Below are 13,847 nucleotides of genomic sequence, written 5' to 3' on the forward strand. Positions count from 1 at the left end.
TTAGAGGTCACAGAAATAAACACCTAACAGAAAGTGTAACTCTTCCTCATTCTATCCAAAACTAAAGGTGGTAGTTGACTGGGCATTCTACGTGATAACAAATTCTCCCTTAGAAAAATACAGCAGGATTTCTCAACATGTCAAACCTTAAACATGTCAGTACCCTATATTTTTCATAGGCGACGCTTTAAAAGCCCTCTATAAGTCATCAGTTTAGTGTTACGAAAGAAAGTCTGGTGCTAGAATTATTGTTCTCATCCCAGTGTGCACAGCGATATGTAATGTGTATTGCAATTGTCGTTTTCAGGCATAGGCGCCCTGACGCGTGCATTTACGTTTGTACGTGTGTATATGTTTGGGTGGGGGGGGGGGGGGCTTCAATGTTTATTTGGGGAGGAATTGTATCTTCTTAAATGTGTAACCTAAATTTTTTTATAATTAAACATTGTTTTTTTGCAGATGGTTCTTTAAAAGACCCTGCATGTCTCCCCTGTTCTCCACTGAATGTAATGCAATGCACATCGCACTGCATTATATTCTTTGCCGGCCTTGATGGTCGGGAAAACTGTCAACTGGGACCTGGAAATGACTTCACAGGTCACTTCTGGGTCAACTAGAAGGGGAGGATAGCGGACATGTGTCAGCTCTCCTCTGTCCACCTCTACCCGGTGGCACTCGCTATGCCAGTCCCAGGCTCGCAGATGGGCAACCGGAGCCTGGGATACCTAGCGGGATGCGCTTGTGGGGGACATTCAGGCAGCAGCCCAGGCGCTGGGTCCAAACTTCTGATCACAATGGAGACCTGGCGCCTTGGGTTTGTCGAGCCCTGACTTAAAGCCTAACTCGTGTCCTCACTTCATGCCATGGTGACGCTTTTTGCAGTATTACCCTGTCCATATCCTCAGAAGCATGTCCTTGACACCCTAGGCTCTCATGAATGGGATAAATAATGTGTGGTGGAAAAAGAGTGCTAGGGGCTGAGGGGGCTTTCTGCGGGGGACCACTTTGGAGATTGAGTGAGTATTGCAGCCAAGCCAAGGCTTTTTTTTTTTTTTATTATTATTATTAATCTGGGATTTAAAGGGAAATTCCTTGTTCTAGTTGATGTTACGTTACATCAACTTGCTGTTAAGGCTAAAGGGCCTACCAATAATAAGTATCCACCTTTTTGAAAGTCCATTTAAGTGCTCAAAAACTCTGATCAGAATAGCTTCAAACCTTCCAGGTTTTTTACATGAGACATGCTGGCAGGACACCTACTGAAATACTGGTAGGGTCACAGCTCCCAGAAGTAATTTGGGAGGAATCAGGGATATGATGGATAGTTTGGTTAACACACAATAGATGTAGAATGTAGCTGATCTACAATGCTATAATCTATTCTCAATATATTTTTATTTCCCTTAATTTTTAAAGTATTGACTCAACGTCTTCAGAAAGTCCAGCCAGTTTAAAGAGAGTCTCATCACCAGCATTCAAGCCAGCTGTCCAAGGCGAAGGTATGTCTACAGTCAGGTTCTGCCAACCATTCTTTGTGGAAGTGAGCTGTTTTTTGTATGAAAGTGAAATCTAAAAGTATTATAAATCAGGGTATACACTAGGGGTGTTCAGTGTGTGGCCCAACACAAAATCCTAAACTTTTTTTTTTTTTTTTTTAAATGGACAAATGTGTTTACACTTGGCGAACACACGCAGTCGAAGAACAATTTGACAGTGTCTCTTTACTGGATTCTTACAAGTTTTATCTTTCCAAAGAAAACATTCTCACTCTTCACAATCAAGCCTTATTCGTGTCATTAGTTTTCAGCAGCACCTGTATTTGTGAGCAGCTATTTTCAAGGATGAAGCACACAAAGGGCAAAATTAGAACCAAAATATCTGATGAGGACCTTGAGAATTCATTGAGAATTGCTACTACATGCATCCAACCAGATATTGATGAGTTTATCAAAAATGGTGTCGAATGTCATACTTGCTTTATGTTGCCCTCTTTTTTACTATTAAAATAAAAAAAATTACAAAAAAATAAATTTCATTACCCAGGGGCGTTATCTATATCAGTGATTGTTAACTTGTGACCTGCCCTACTTTTTTTGCTGATCAGCTATTCTTATTGTTAATGTATTTTATGTGTGGTCCAAGAGAATGCCTCTTCTTCCAATGTGGCCCAGGAAGGTCAAAGAGTCGGACACCCTTGGTATTTACACTGTCAGTTTTTTTTTTGTTCAACCAGCAGGTTGAATAAAGAAAAAAAAAAAAAACATACTGATCCCCCACATCACCACAAGCAACGTTGATGCAGTGGTATCGCCTGCTATTCTATTGTATCCTGACAGCGGGGATTGCTGAACAGACAGCGGTACACAACCAGCCAATTTTGGGCTGTGTATACCCTCTTTTATACAAGTGATTGTACTGCACACTAGGGATGCACCGAATGTTCGGCGGCCGAACATTATTCGGCCGAAAATAGAAAAAATAGCACTTTCGGTGTTCGGCCGAATAAGTCAAAAGGCCGAATAATTTTGTGCCGAACAATAGGGCTGAACGATAGTCGATATGATATCGACTATCGTTCTGTGGCCGTAGGCGATATTCATATCGCCGAGGTCACAATATTTACATAGGCAGGGGGAAGGGACTCGGAGGAGGACAGGAGGACTCACAGACTTCCGTGAAGCCGGGACACTTCAGCGGTGAGCATACATACATTACTCACTCGTGCACTGCAGCCCGCCCCACACATTCAGTGAGTCTTACTCTCCTCCCTAGTTTTTTCAATGGCACATTCAGGGAGCCAATCACGCCGTGATTAGCTGCACAGTGAACCAATCACGCGTGCCTGCACACCTGATTGGTTCCGCTGTGCCGCTACTCACGGCGTGATTGGCTTCCTGAATGTGCCATTGAAAAAACTAGGGAGGAGAGTAAGACTCACTGAATGTGTGGGGCGGGCTGCAGTGCACGAGTGAGTAATGTATGTATGCGGCTGTGCTCCTTTCCAGGCTCCTACTAGTCCACCTCCAGCCTCCTACTACCACCACTATGAGAGACTGTCTGTCACTGTATAATCTGATCGAGTCCACACTGACACTGACTGACTGTCACTGAGTAATTGATGTTACCATATTAACCCTGACCTGCCCAGTGCCCTGTATCTGCAATTAAAATTTACAAGGCTGCCTGCATGCTTCCTGATTTCCATTCCCAGCATCCTTCCCAATCCCTACAGTGTCACTAACATTAACCCTATGGTACAAGGCTGCAGTGTGCACTGAATCCCATTCCCTACAGTAACATTTAGGGAGAGAGAGAGACATGAGAGGACATGAGAGGACAAGAGAGAGAGAGAGACGCGAGAGGACAAAAAAATTGGCAAAATAAATGGAAAAAATGCGAAACACCGCGTTCGGTATTCGGCCTTCGGCCAAGCATTTCATTATTATTCGGCTTCGGCCAAGAATTTCATTTCGGTGCATTCCTACTGCACACACAATGCAAGGCAAAGTCGTTCTAGAACACTTGGGTTACATTGCCTTTCCAGTATGAAACAGTTTCTGGTATAAAAAGGTAAATAAAGTGGTTTAATTGCTGTGTTCACTGTAGGCCAAACGTCACATAATGTGTAAATGTTCAAGATGAATAAATTACAATTCTGTGCACTATTTGCATTCTAGTTGTTTGCTTTTGATTTTTCCATGCATCCCACCATATTGTTTTAAATTCAGTATGTTTTAAAAGCATGGCAAACACAAATCAATGACATTTCGTTTTTTGTTTTTTTTTCCATTAAACTTTAAGTGTGTTATTTGACTTACTTTTTGTTGCTCACGTCAGTGTAAGCTGGGGAAGATGGGGCAGGTAGTGGTTGCACATTCTTGTCTTTCCCATTCTGAAACTTTTTTGTAAGTAAACTTAAACCTTGTTTTCTGCTACTTTCAGAATACATAGCAATGTACACATATGAGAGCAATGAACAAGGAGATCTGACCTTCCAGCAAGGCGATATGATCGTAGTCATTAAGAAAGATGGAGACTGGTGGACGGGAACAGTAGGAGATAAAACCGGCGTCTTTCCTTCCAACTACGTTAGACTAAAAGATTCTGAGGTAAAATGATGTGCTTAATAAGAAACCTGCATGCAGTTTAATTTGTGTCTAGACCAGCATGTACTTTGTGGGAAATGGCTTTTGGGATCCGTCTGTGTTACATTAACCACTTGCCTACAGTGCACTTTCACCCCCTTCCTATCCAGGCCAATTTTCAGCTTTCAGTGCTCTCACGCTTTGAATGACAATTGCGCGGTCATGCTACACTGTACCCATATGAAATTTTTATAATTTTTTCTACACAAATAGAGCTTTCTTTTGGTGGTATTTAATCACATCTGGCTTTTTTATTTCTTACAAAAAAAAAGAAAAAAGACAGAAAATTTTGAAAAAAAGTTTTTCTTATTTTCTGCGAGTAAATTTTGAAAATAAATAAATTTTTCTCCTTCACTGATGTGCGCTGATGAGGCGGCTCTGATGGGCACTGATGAGGTGGCACTTATGGGCGCTGATGAGGGGGCACTGATGAGGTGGCACTGATGAGGAGGTACTAATATGCCGCACTGATGAGCACTGAGAGGCGGCACTGCTGGACACTGACGGGTGGCACTGATGGGCAGCACCATCAGTGCCCATAGTGCTGCCAGTCAGTGCTCATCAGTGCCTAGATGAGCAGGCACTGATGGGCACTGACTGGCAGCACTATGGGCACTGATGGTGGGCACTGATGGTGGGCACTTAGTGTATTTTATTTACCTTGTGTAATCAGGGCACTGGTGATCAGTGCCCTGATTACATTCCTCTGTGTCCCCGAACGGCTGATCGGCTCTGCTCCTTCCTCACATGCAGTCTCTGTGTGAGGAAGGAGAGCTGGCGATGAGAGATGATCTCATATGTTTACATATGAGATCATCTCTCATTGCATGGGCGATCACGTGGTAAATGGCCGCTTTTATTGGCCATTTACCACGATCTGTGATTGGCTGTGTCCAAGGGACACGGGCAAAACAGATTTTCCCCGATGCGCGAGGGGAGCCGCGCTGCAGCCGTACTTCGGCTATAGCGCGGGTCGGAAGAAGTTAATGTGTTCTAGTCCTAAAGCTTTGCACTCCCACTTTCCCTTCCAGTTGAGGATAGGTGATTTAGTGAATTTCAGAATCTGGCAATTTTTTCAGAATACTAGATTTTTGTGTTTACCATGATTAATATAAAAAAAGGGTTTTGAAGGATAAACGCTGTCACAATTTAAATATTACCACATTGTTTATTCAGAGTTCTGTCAATTAATGAACTGTTCAGATACTGTCTTCAATTTTGGCAGATGGCTTTTAGTTCTCAATGAACTGCGAGGGCACTGATGAGCAATCTTGTAGTTTGATTCTTCCTTCTCTTCAGTTACTGTCTGCCCATACAGGAGAGTCTGTAGGAACCTGGAATTACACCCGTGATCTACTGATCATGGGTGCAATGCTCCTGTGGGAAAAAATAAATGCACAATTTTGTTTTCTGCAGAAATATGTGTATTGTCTTTTTCTGAAAAGGTGAACTTCGCCTTTAACATATCATGCATGTTACAACTCTTTTGGATGTTATTTTGAGCTCCCTAGTTTTCTAGCTTGAGAGATGGAAGACACTTTTATACTACAAGCCCCTACAATATTTTACTCTTGCTGCCTGGAAGTCCCCCAAGCCTTCCCTATGTACACTTATCCCTCACCTGTGTATCTGTAGTCCACATCACTGACCCCATCCTGTTGCCGAACTGGACATAAGAGAACTTAGATTTCTTTCATCCCCTGTCTCTGATTGTCACTTTGGATTGTTTTTTATCATCTGGATTTTCAATAAATGGATTTTATTACTTCATACTTTCAAACTGGAGTGTGGTTTCCTTTCTCCACTCAAGTGTATAGCTGCCAGGACTGCGGACCTTACCAGCACCCTGCTTTGATCGTTGGGACAACTCTCCACTTGAGCGGTTTTTCCTCTTTCCTTGTTTTTGATTTAGATTTCTTTCAGGCATGATCAGCTTAGATTGTGTATCTGTTTAAAACCCTATTGTAAGTAGCTGGTATGACTTGGACCACCCTTTTCAGCCCCATATTGAATCACTGTCCAAATCTTGTTGCCTTGTTACCTCTATACCCTTTTTAAAATGTGCCCCTTTATGACCAGCAACACCACCATGCTACTTATTCACTCTTGCCTTGACTCTGTTAGCTCTTACCTTAACTAATTCATCTCCTTCCACATTGGCCTACCTCTACACAAATTATACCATTTCATCTCCTTCCTTCATGGCTTACCTCCACACACAATACCCCTTCCAGATTTATCCATCTTACCAACTGTAATGTTAGTGCAAATTAAAAAAAAAAAAAAAAGTATCATGAACAGTACAGTAGTTTTTGTTACAAGTACACGAATACAGCTACAATCACCTCAAACAACAACTTACAAAGCCATTCACAATTCTTCCCCCAGCTACATCACCAGCCTCCTCTCAAAATAGCTCTGACGGCAGCGGGAGCCATTGGCTCCTTCTGCTATCAAATCTTGTGAGGAGGGAGTAGAGCAGGGGTGGGGAACCTGCGGCCCGCACGATCGTTCCGTCCGCCCCCCCCCCCCCCCCCCCCGTGCCGCTGTGTCAGAAGGAGCCGATGGCTCCGTTCTGACACTGTGAATCTCCGAAAAGGGTGGACCCGAGGCGGAGAGCAGTGCGCCTCGAGCCCGCCCATTTGTGTGACAATAGCGAATGAAAATTCGCTACTGTCTCACGGATCCTCCTCCTCCTCGGCCAATGCCATTAGCCGAGGAGGAGGCGGGATGTGGGAGGACTCGAAGAGACGCGGGGACTGCAGAGGAAGCCGCCGCTAAAACAGGTAAGTGAAGTGCACTGGGGCTTGGCACGCTGTTCACTCTGCATTCTGGGCACTCCGCACTGAAAGGGGGCACGCTGTGGGCACTCCACATTGAAAGGTGGCACGCTGTGGGCACTCCCCATTGGAAGGTGGCATGCTGTGGGCACTCCCCATTGAAAGGGGGCACGCTGTGGGCACTCCCCATTGAAAGGGGGCACGCTGTGGGCACTCCCCATTGAAAGGGGGCAAGCTGTGGGCACTCCCCTTTGAAAGGGGGCAGGCTGTGGGCACTCCGCACTGAAAGGGGGCGCGCTGTGGGCACTCCGCACTGAAAGGGGGCGCGCTGTGGGCACTCCGCACTGAAAGGGGGCGCGCTGTGGGCACTCCGCATTGAAAGGGGTCACGCTGTGGGCACTCCGCATTGAAAGGGGTCACGCTGTGGGCACTCCGCATTGAAAGGGGGCACGCTGTGGGCACTCCGCACTGAAAGGGGGCACTCTGTGGGCACTCCGCACTGAAAGGGGGCACTCTGTGGGCACTCCGCACTGAAAGGGGGCACTCTGTGGGCACTCCGCACTGAAAGGGGGCACTCTGTGGGCACTCCGCATTGAAAGGGGGCGCGCTGTGGGCACTCCGCATTGAAAGGGGGCACGCTGTGGTCAGTCTGCATTGAAAGGGGGCACGCTGTGGTCAGTCTGCATTGAAAGGGGGCACACTATACCTTGATTACTGAAGGCCCCTTTCACACTTTTGTGACCTCAAAGTCGCGCAATTTTTTACAGCGTTTTTTGCCACAAAGCAATGCCTATTACATTTATGCATACATTTTGTACGGCCCCCGAATGATGTTACAAAAATCCAAATGGCCCTTGGTAGAAAAAAGGTTCCCCACCCCTGGAGTAGAGGATGGAGGTGAGCTGCGCTGTGTGTCTATAGGCACACAGACTGGCTCGGGAGCATGACCTAACAAGTGCCCCCACAGCAGCAGGCTTGCTTGCTGAGGTGGGCATTCGGAGAAGAAGTGGTGTGGACAGGGGACATGCAAGAGGAGGTCAGGGGCTACTCTGTACAAAAGCATTGCATAAAGCAGGTAGCCATAACCTATTTTTTATTGTAGTCAAAATAATTAAGGTTTGCAACCACTTGCAATTGTATGGGAACTGTACTGTCTCCTTTTTATTTTACAAAGTGTTGCATGTTACATAAATTCTGTATATATAATAATAATGACCCTGCTCTAGCTCCGCTCATAGTAACTCTTCTGAAAAGGAATTTCTCTGTTTTAGTTTTACTGTGGCAGGATCATCTACTGCACCTTTTTCTGGTTTTAAGTACCCTAAGCTTGGTATTTTAGCAAAGTTATGTGTGTCCAAAAGCACATACTTTGGAAGTATTGCCCATAGTATTGTTTTACAGAGCCTGCCAGCTGACAAATTAAATGTCTTTTTCTGTTATTACTAGTAGTGGTCAGCAGCAAAATACATTTTTGTTTAATCTTGATGTACTACTTGAATCCGAATTTTTAAGGATATTTTAATGAAATCTATATTCCCTTCTCGCCAACTCTTTCACTAATGTACTTTGCTTTTTTTAGGGTATTGGCACAGCGGGTAAAACGGGAAGCCTTGGAAAGAAACCAGGTATGTGTTCAACACTTTCCTAGGGGGGAAAAAAAAATTGCTATTTTAACCACTTCAGCTCTGGAAGCTTTTACCCCCCTAATGACCAGGTCATTTTTTGCGATACGGCACTGCATTGCGACGCTGTTCCCAAATAAAATTGATGACTCTTTTTCCCCACAAATAGAGCTTTCTTTGGGTTGTATTTGATCACCTATGCGGGTTTTATATTTTGCGCTATAAACAAAAAAAGACCAACAATTTTTGCTATAAAACATTCCCAATAAAAAAATGTAAAAATTCTAATTTTGTTCATCAATTTAGGCCAATATGTATTCGGATACATATTTTTGGTTAAACAAAATCCTAATAAGTGTATTTTGATTGGTTTGCGCAAAAGTTATAGCGTCCACAAACTATGGGATAGATTTATGGACTTTTATATTTATTTATTTTTTGTTTTTACTAGTAATGGCTGGCGATCAGCGATTTTTAGTGGGACTGCGACATTGCGGCAGACAAATCTGACACTAAGTGACACTTTTTAGGGACCAGTGACATCAATACAGTGATCAGTGAAAAAAAAAAAAAAAAAAAAAAACACTGTTATTGTATAAATGACACTGGCAGGGAGGGGGGGGGGGGGCTAACACTATGGGGTGATCAAGAGGTTAGCTTTTCTCCTAGGGAATGCTTTCTAACTGTGTGGGGGATGGATGTGCTAGAGGAAAAGAGAACTGGGTTTCAGCTTAGCTGTTGGACCCGCTGATTGGCTCCCACTGTCTAAACACAGCGGAAGCGGCGCGCGCGTGCCCCTGAGAATTCCTGCACAAAATAATCTACCTATACATGATTTTACGCAGCCGGGTCACCCTGCTGCAGTGTGTATATATATATATATATATATATATATATGGTGTGGTGGGCAGTCCGGAAGTGGTTAAGTTACAGTTTTTGGGACAGTTTGAGAATGGAAGAGCTGCATAAGCCCTATTTATGTGTCTTCAACTTTAATGTCTATCCTCCTGTCGGTAGTTCACAGTAACATTGCAGTTCATCGTGGATGTATGTAAAAGAATACAAACTGGTTTCCAAGTTCTTGGAATGATTTATTATTGAGTAGGCAAACTTTAGCCCTTCAGCTGTTGCAGTCCCATAATGCCTGTGGGAGTCATGCTTGTGGCTGTCATGGGACTTGCAGATCCACAACAGCTGGAGGGCCGACATTTCTCTACCCCTTCTTCCATATTAATCTAACATCTCAATAAATTGATTGGGGAGGGGGTAGCCTGAGTGCTGGTCAGGGAACGTGAGCACTGTGCAAAAGGTGCTGCAGCAAATAGTAGTTAAACACAGAAGTCCAAAGCCATAATTATTTAGGCATCAGTTTAAATTACTGCCCATTTCTACTGCATTCTTTAACCTTTTGCCGACTGCCCACCATAGTATTACTGCGGCAGGGCGGGCTCGGCTGCACAAAATCACGTAGTACTACGTGATTTCGTGCACGAGCCACTGCCCTCCCGCGATCGTCAGGGAAACTGACCAAAGACCCACCTGCTTATGTAAACAAAGCAGGCGGCTCTTCTGTCAGACAGGCAGGGAGAGATCAGAAGTTTCAGCTGAACTGAAACCGCAATCTCTCTGTGCCTGTCACAGAACCATCCCCCCCACACAGTGAGTAAGCACTTTAGGCTTAAATTTAACCCCTTTGATCACCCCCAGTATTAACCCCTTCCCTGCCAGTGTCATTTGTACAGTAACAGTGCATAATATTTAGCACTGATTACTGTATTAATGTCACTGGTCCCCAAAAAGTGTCAAAAATGTCATGGGTCCGATCTGTCCGTCGCAATGTCGCAGTCCCGCTAAAAAACGCTGATCGCCGCCATTACCAATAAAAAAATAAATAAAGTTCAAAAATCCATCCCGTAGTTTGTAAACTCTATAACTTTTCCGCAAACCCAATTAAAATACGCTTTTTGGGATTTTTTTTTTACCATAAATATGTAGCAGAATACAAATTGGCCTAAACTGATAAAAAAAAAAAATATTTAAATTTTATTGGGAATGTTTTATAGCAGAAAGTAAAAAATATGGCATTTTTTTTTCAAAATTGTGGCTCTTTTTTTGTTTATAGCGCAAAATCTAAAAACCACAGAGGTGATTAAATACCACCGAAAGAAAGCTCTATTTGTGGAAAAAAAGGACATCAATTGTATTTGGGTACAGCGTTGCACGAGCGCGCAATTTTCCGTTAAAGTAACGCAGTGCCGAATCGCAAAAAATGGCCTGGTCATTAAGGGGGTAAAGCCTTCCGGGGCTGAAGTGGTTAACGCATCCTTAACGCAGAAATGTGACTGAATTAGGGCACAGGATCACTTGCCATAATTTGCCATATTTTACAAGTACACTTCCTATTTGCCTTCTTAAGCAATGACAGGTCTATGCTTCTTATTGCCACCACTGCTATATTCTTTGCTGCTTCTTCAGACCTCTGCGTCTCCCTTTTAGCCAATAGATTCACAGTAATAATTACCCACCTGCATATGTGTATTGGCTTTACTTATGGCATCTTACAAATGTAGAACGTGGACCGTGTACACGAAAATATTTGAAAAAATCTCTGCTCTAACAATTTACTGTAATCGTACAGTGCAGGATACAGTCTTGATATTCATGCTCCTAGGTATCCCCCCTATAACCCTACCCCACTTTGTGAGTCCTTCGTTTTTGCTATTCTAAGGTGATCAGCATCTTCACAGTAAAATCGCGCTAAGCTAAACTAGTTTATTATTTTATTTCGGATTCTCCAATCAGTTGTTCAATCAACATGTCATTGTTGTCTAAAACTACAATAAAAGCACTGCATCCAATTCGGTGCAACCTCTGTAAAACCATGGGAGCCAGACCTTGGGGACGGCCTGTAATGTTGCTTCCATCACAGGATCCTGTGTGGGCACTCACCTTGGTGCTCTGTGCAATGTGTGTAGTAAGTCACAGGGGGGTAAACAGGGCCGTGGTTCATCTGTATGGAATACAGGGACCAGCGACATGGACAGGTAAGACAGGGGCACCCTTTTTATGACACCATTACTGTAGCCCCACAATCCTGAATAACGTGTGTTTAATATGTTATAACTCTCAGAAAAACCAGGACTTTGAAACTTCTTTACTTTTATGGAATGCTTTTAAGTAAACTTTTCCTACTTGGAGCTAAAGATGAACCACTCAGAGCTTAGTCTCAGGTTGATGACCAGGTGTTGGATCATACCACTGCCACTTCCGCTTAGAGCATCTATAAGGTTCTTGGGTGCTTCCTCCTGCCCTTTTGCCATGAGGATTTCACTACAGGCTGGTCTGCACCCAGGTTAATGTGCATTCCTAGGCACGCGTACCCTGTATTCCTCCCCCTACTCTGTGAGAAACCAGAAGAAAGGAAGCCATGGAAAAGCCCAGGCAGATATTTGCTCTGCCGAAGGGCTGCAGAGTCAGAGTGACAATGCTTCCCTTGCACTGGAGCAGAATTTTACTTTAACACTGGTCTCTGCATCCAATTCCAACTTTATCTCTGACATGCAACAAGTGGCCTACCTGCCTAAGGCAGATTTTTCCACAACTATATCACAATTCCTCGGGCAGCTAACGGCTTTAATTCAGCCATTGCTGTCCAGGGCTCAAAAACGCCAGTCTCTTTCTCTACCCCCACTGTCTCTAATTGAGTTGAATTCTGATATACCTGCCCTAGAAGAGACAGACACAGAGTGGAATAAAGAGGTCCCAGAGGAGGTGCTAGAGGAGACCACGGAAGATTTCTCATCATCGGGCTCCTATGCACCTGATATGGTTTTATGCTTGCTAGTGTTGACATGCTAACTTCTGCTGTGCGCAAAACCACTATCACACTTGAATGTCTTCCATCTCGCCATGGCCTTTTGATTACAAAGAGACCAACTAAATCTAAATAGACATTTCCCATTCATTATCAAATAGAATAGGCAATTTTTAATGATTGGGTAAAATTAGAAGAGATTTTCACCCTTCTTAAAATCATTGCTGAACTCTATACAGTGGAAAGAGTTTACAAAAAAGTGAACTGATCTTAAATAAACCTCTCACTGTTCTAAATGAAGATGTTCCTTAATTTAAAGTTTTAGCAGCATATAGGAATTTTGAGATGTGTTTAAGGCTTTCTTTACACTTGCAGGCCCAGCTCTGCAACCAGCTATTGCTTCAATTTCTGTCTGCCAAACCACAGCTAACTGAACTAGGGCAGTGAACAACCATTATGTTCCTATATTCCAGGACTGTAGTTTGGCTGTGAGTTCCTTTTAACATGTGCATTATCTTGTGACTCAAAGCCTGGTCATGGAAAGCTGCCTGTTAAAGATGCCTCACAAATGGGTCCCCAAGGAGAACGCCTCTTTGGTGAGGCACTTGACATACTCATTAAAGATGTAGCAAGGAGCAATGTGCTTTCCCAAAGAGCAAAGTCCTAAATCCTCCCTCCTTAGGTGTCTCTACCGCCTCAAAACACAGAGCACCTCAATGGTCGGTCTACCCAGTCTTCAGCTTCCAAGCTTAAGTTCAGTCCTTCCTTTCGACGCAAGACATGGATTCAGGGCACCCTCCCTTCTAATCCTATGTTCTCTACATTACTTGCTACAAAACTGAGGATTCACAGAGTGGGGTAGGGTTATAGGGTGATGACCAAGGATCATGTCATTCAAAGCTTTTCAAATTTCAATCACCCAAAGATACAGTCCTTTAGGCCAGGGTCTATAACCATTGAGCCTGTGTCCTCTTTTGCACTCCAAGATAGGGAATTTACAGTTAAGTCAAAATTCTTTTTTTTTTTTTTTTTTTTACACCTTAGTTGCACTTTTTTTTTTTTTTTTTTTTTTTTTTTTTTAAAAGTCTGCCATGCACATATAGCATTGTCAGGACATCCTAATCCTTTTGGAAAAATAGCTGGTGGCTCCATATCACTGTGTTTTCCCAATTTTAGACCTTATGAGCTTGGCAAGTGACAAGATTAGTAATTAAATATACATTGTACTCAAATAGAATCCTCAATTGTCTCCAGATTCCCAGAGGCGCCAATCAGTTTCTCTAGATGTGCAAATTCACAGTGGATTCTCTTTGAATATATTTATTTACAATACGGGGGGCTGCAAGAATTGAGTTTTTAGTTTTAGGTATCTTTGCATTTTTCACACAAATGGTTTGTGTTTTATTATACATAAACTAATTATTTTTCTCTTTCGTTCATCGACGGAAACAGCTCCATATCTTTTTGACCATTGCATTATACTACC

General features: G+C 43.3%; 1 protein-coding gene across 4 annotated transcripts in view; it reads left to right on the plus strand.

Moving 5' to 3' along the window:
- Positions 1 to 13,847, plus strand: part of ITSN1 (intersectin 1) — a 348,624-nt gene that overhangs the window by 214,851 nt on the left and 119,926 nt on the right. For all 4 annotated transcript variants that reach the window (XM_082244896.1, XM_082244893.1, XM_082244894.1 and 1 more), the window contains 3 exons: positions 1,417 to 1,499; positions 3,943 to 4,109; positions 8,505 to 8,550. In XM_082244896.1, coding sequence (XP_082101022.1) covers positions 1,417 to 1,499; positions 3,943 to 4,109; positions 8,505 to 8,550 — 296 coding nt within the window. The remainder of the gene's footprint in view (positions 1 to 1,416; positions 1,500 to 3,942; positions 4,110 to 8,504; positions 8,551 to 13,847) is intronic.

Source organism: Pelophylax lessonae (assembly GCF_965119305.1).
Source record: "Pelophylax lessonae genome assembly, chromosome: 2".
NCBI classification, from domain to species: domain Eukaryota; kingdom Metazoa; phylum Chordata; class Amphibia; order Anura; family Ranidae; genus Pelophylax; species Pelophylax lessonae.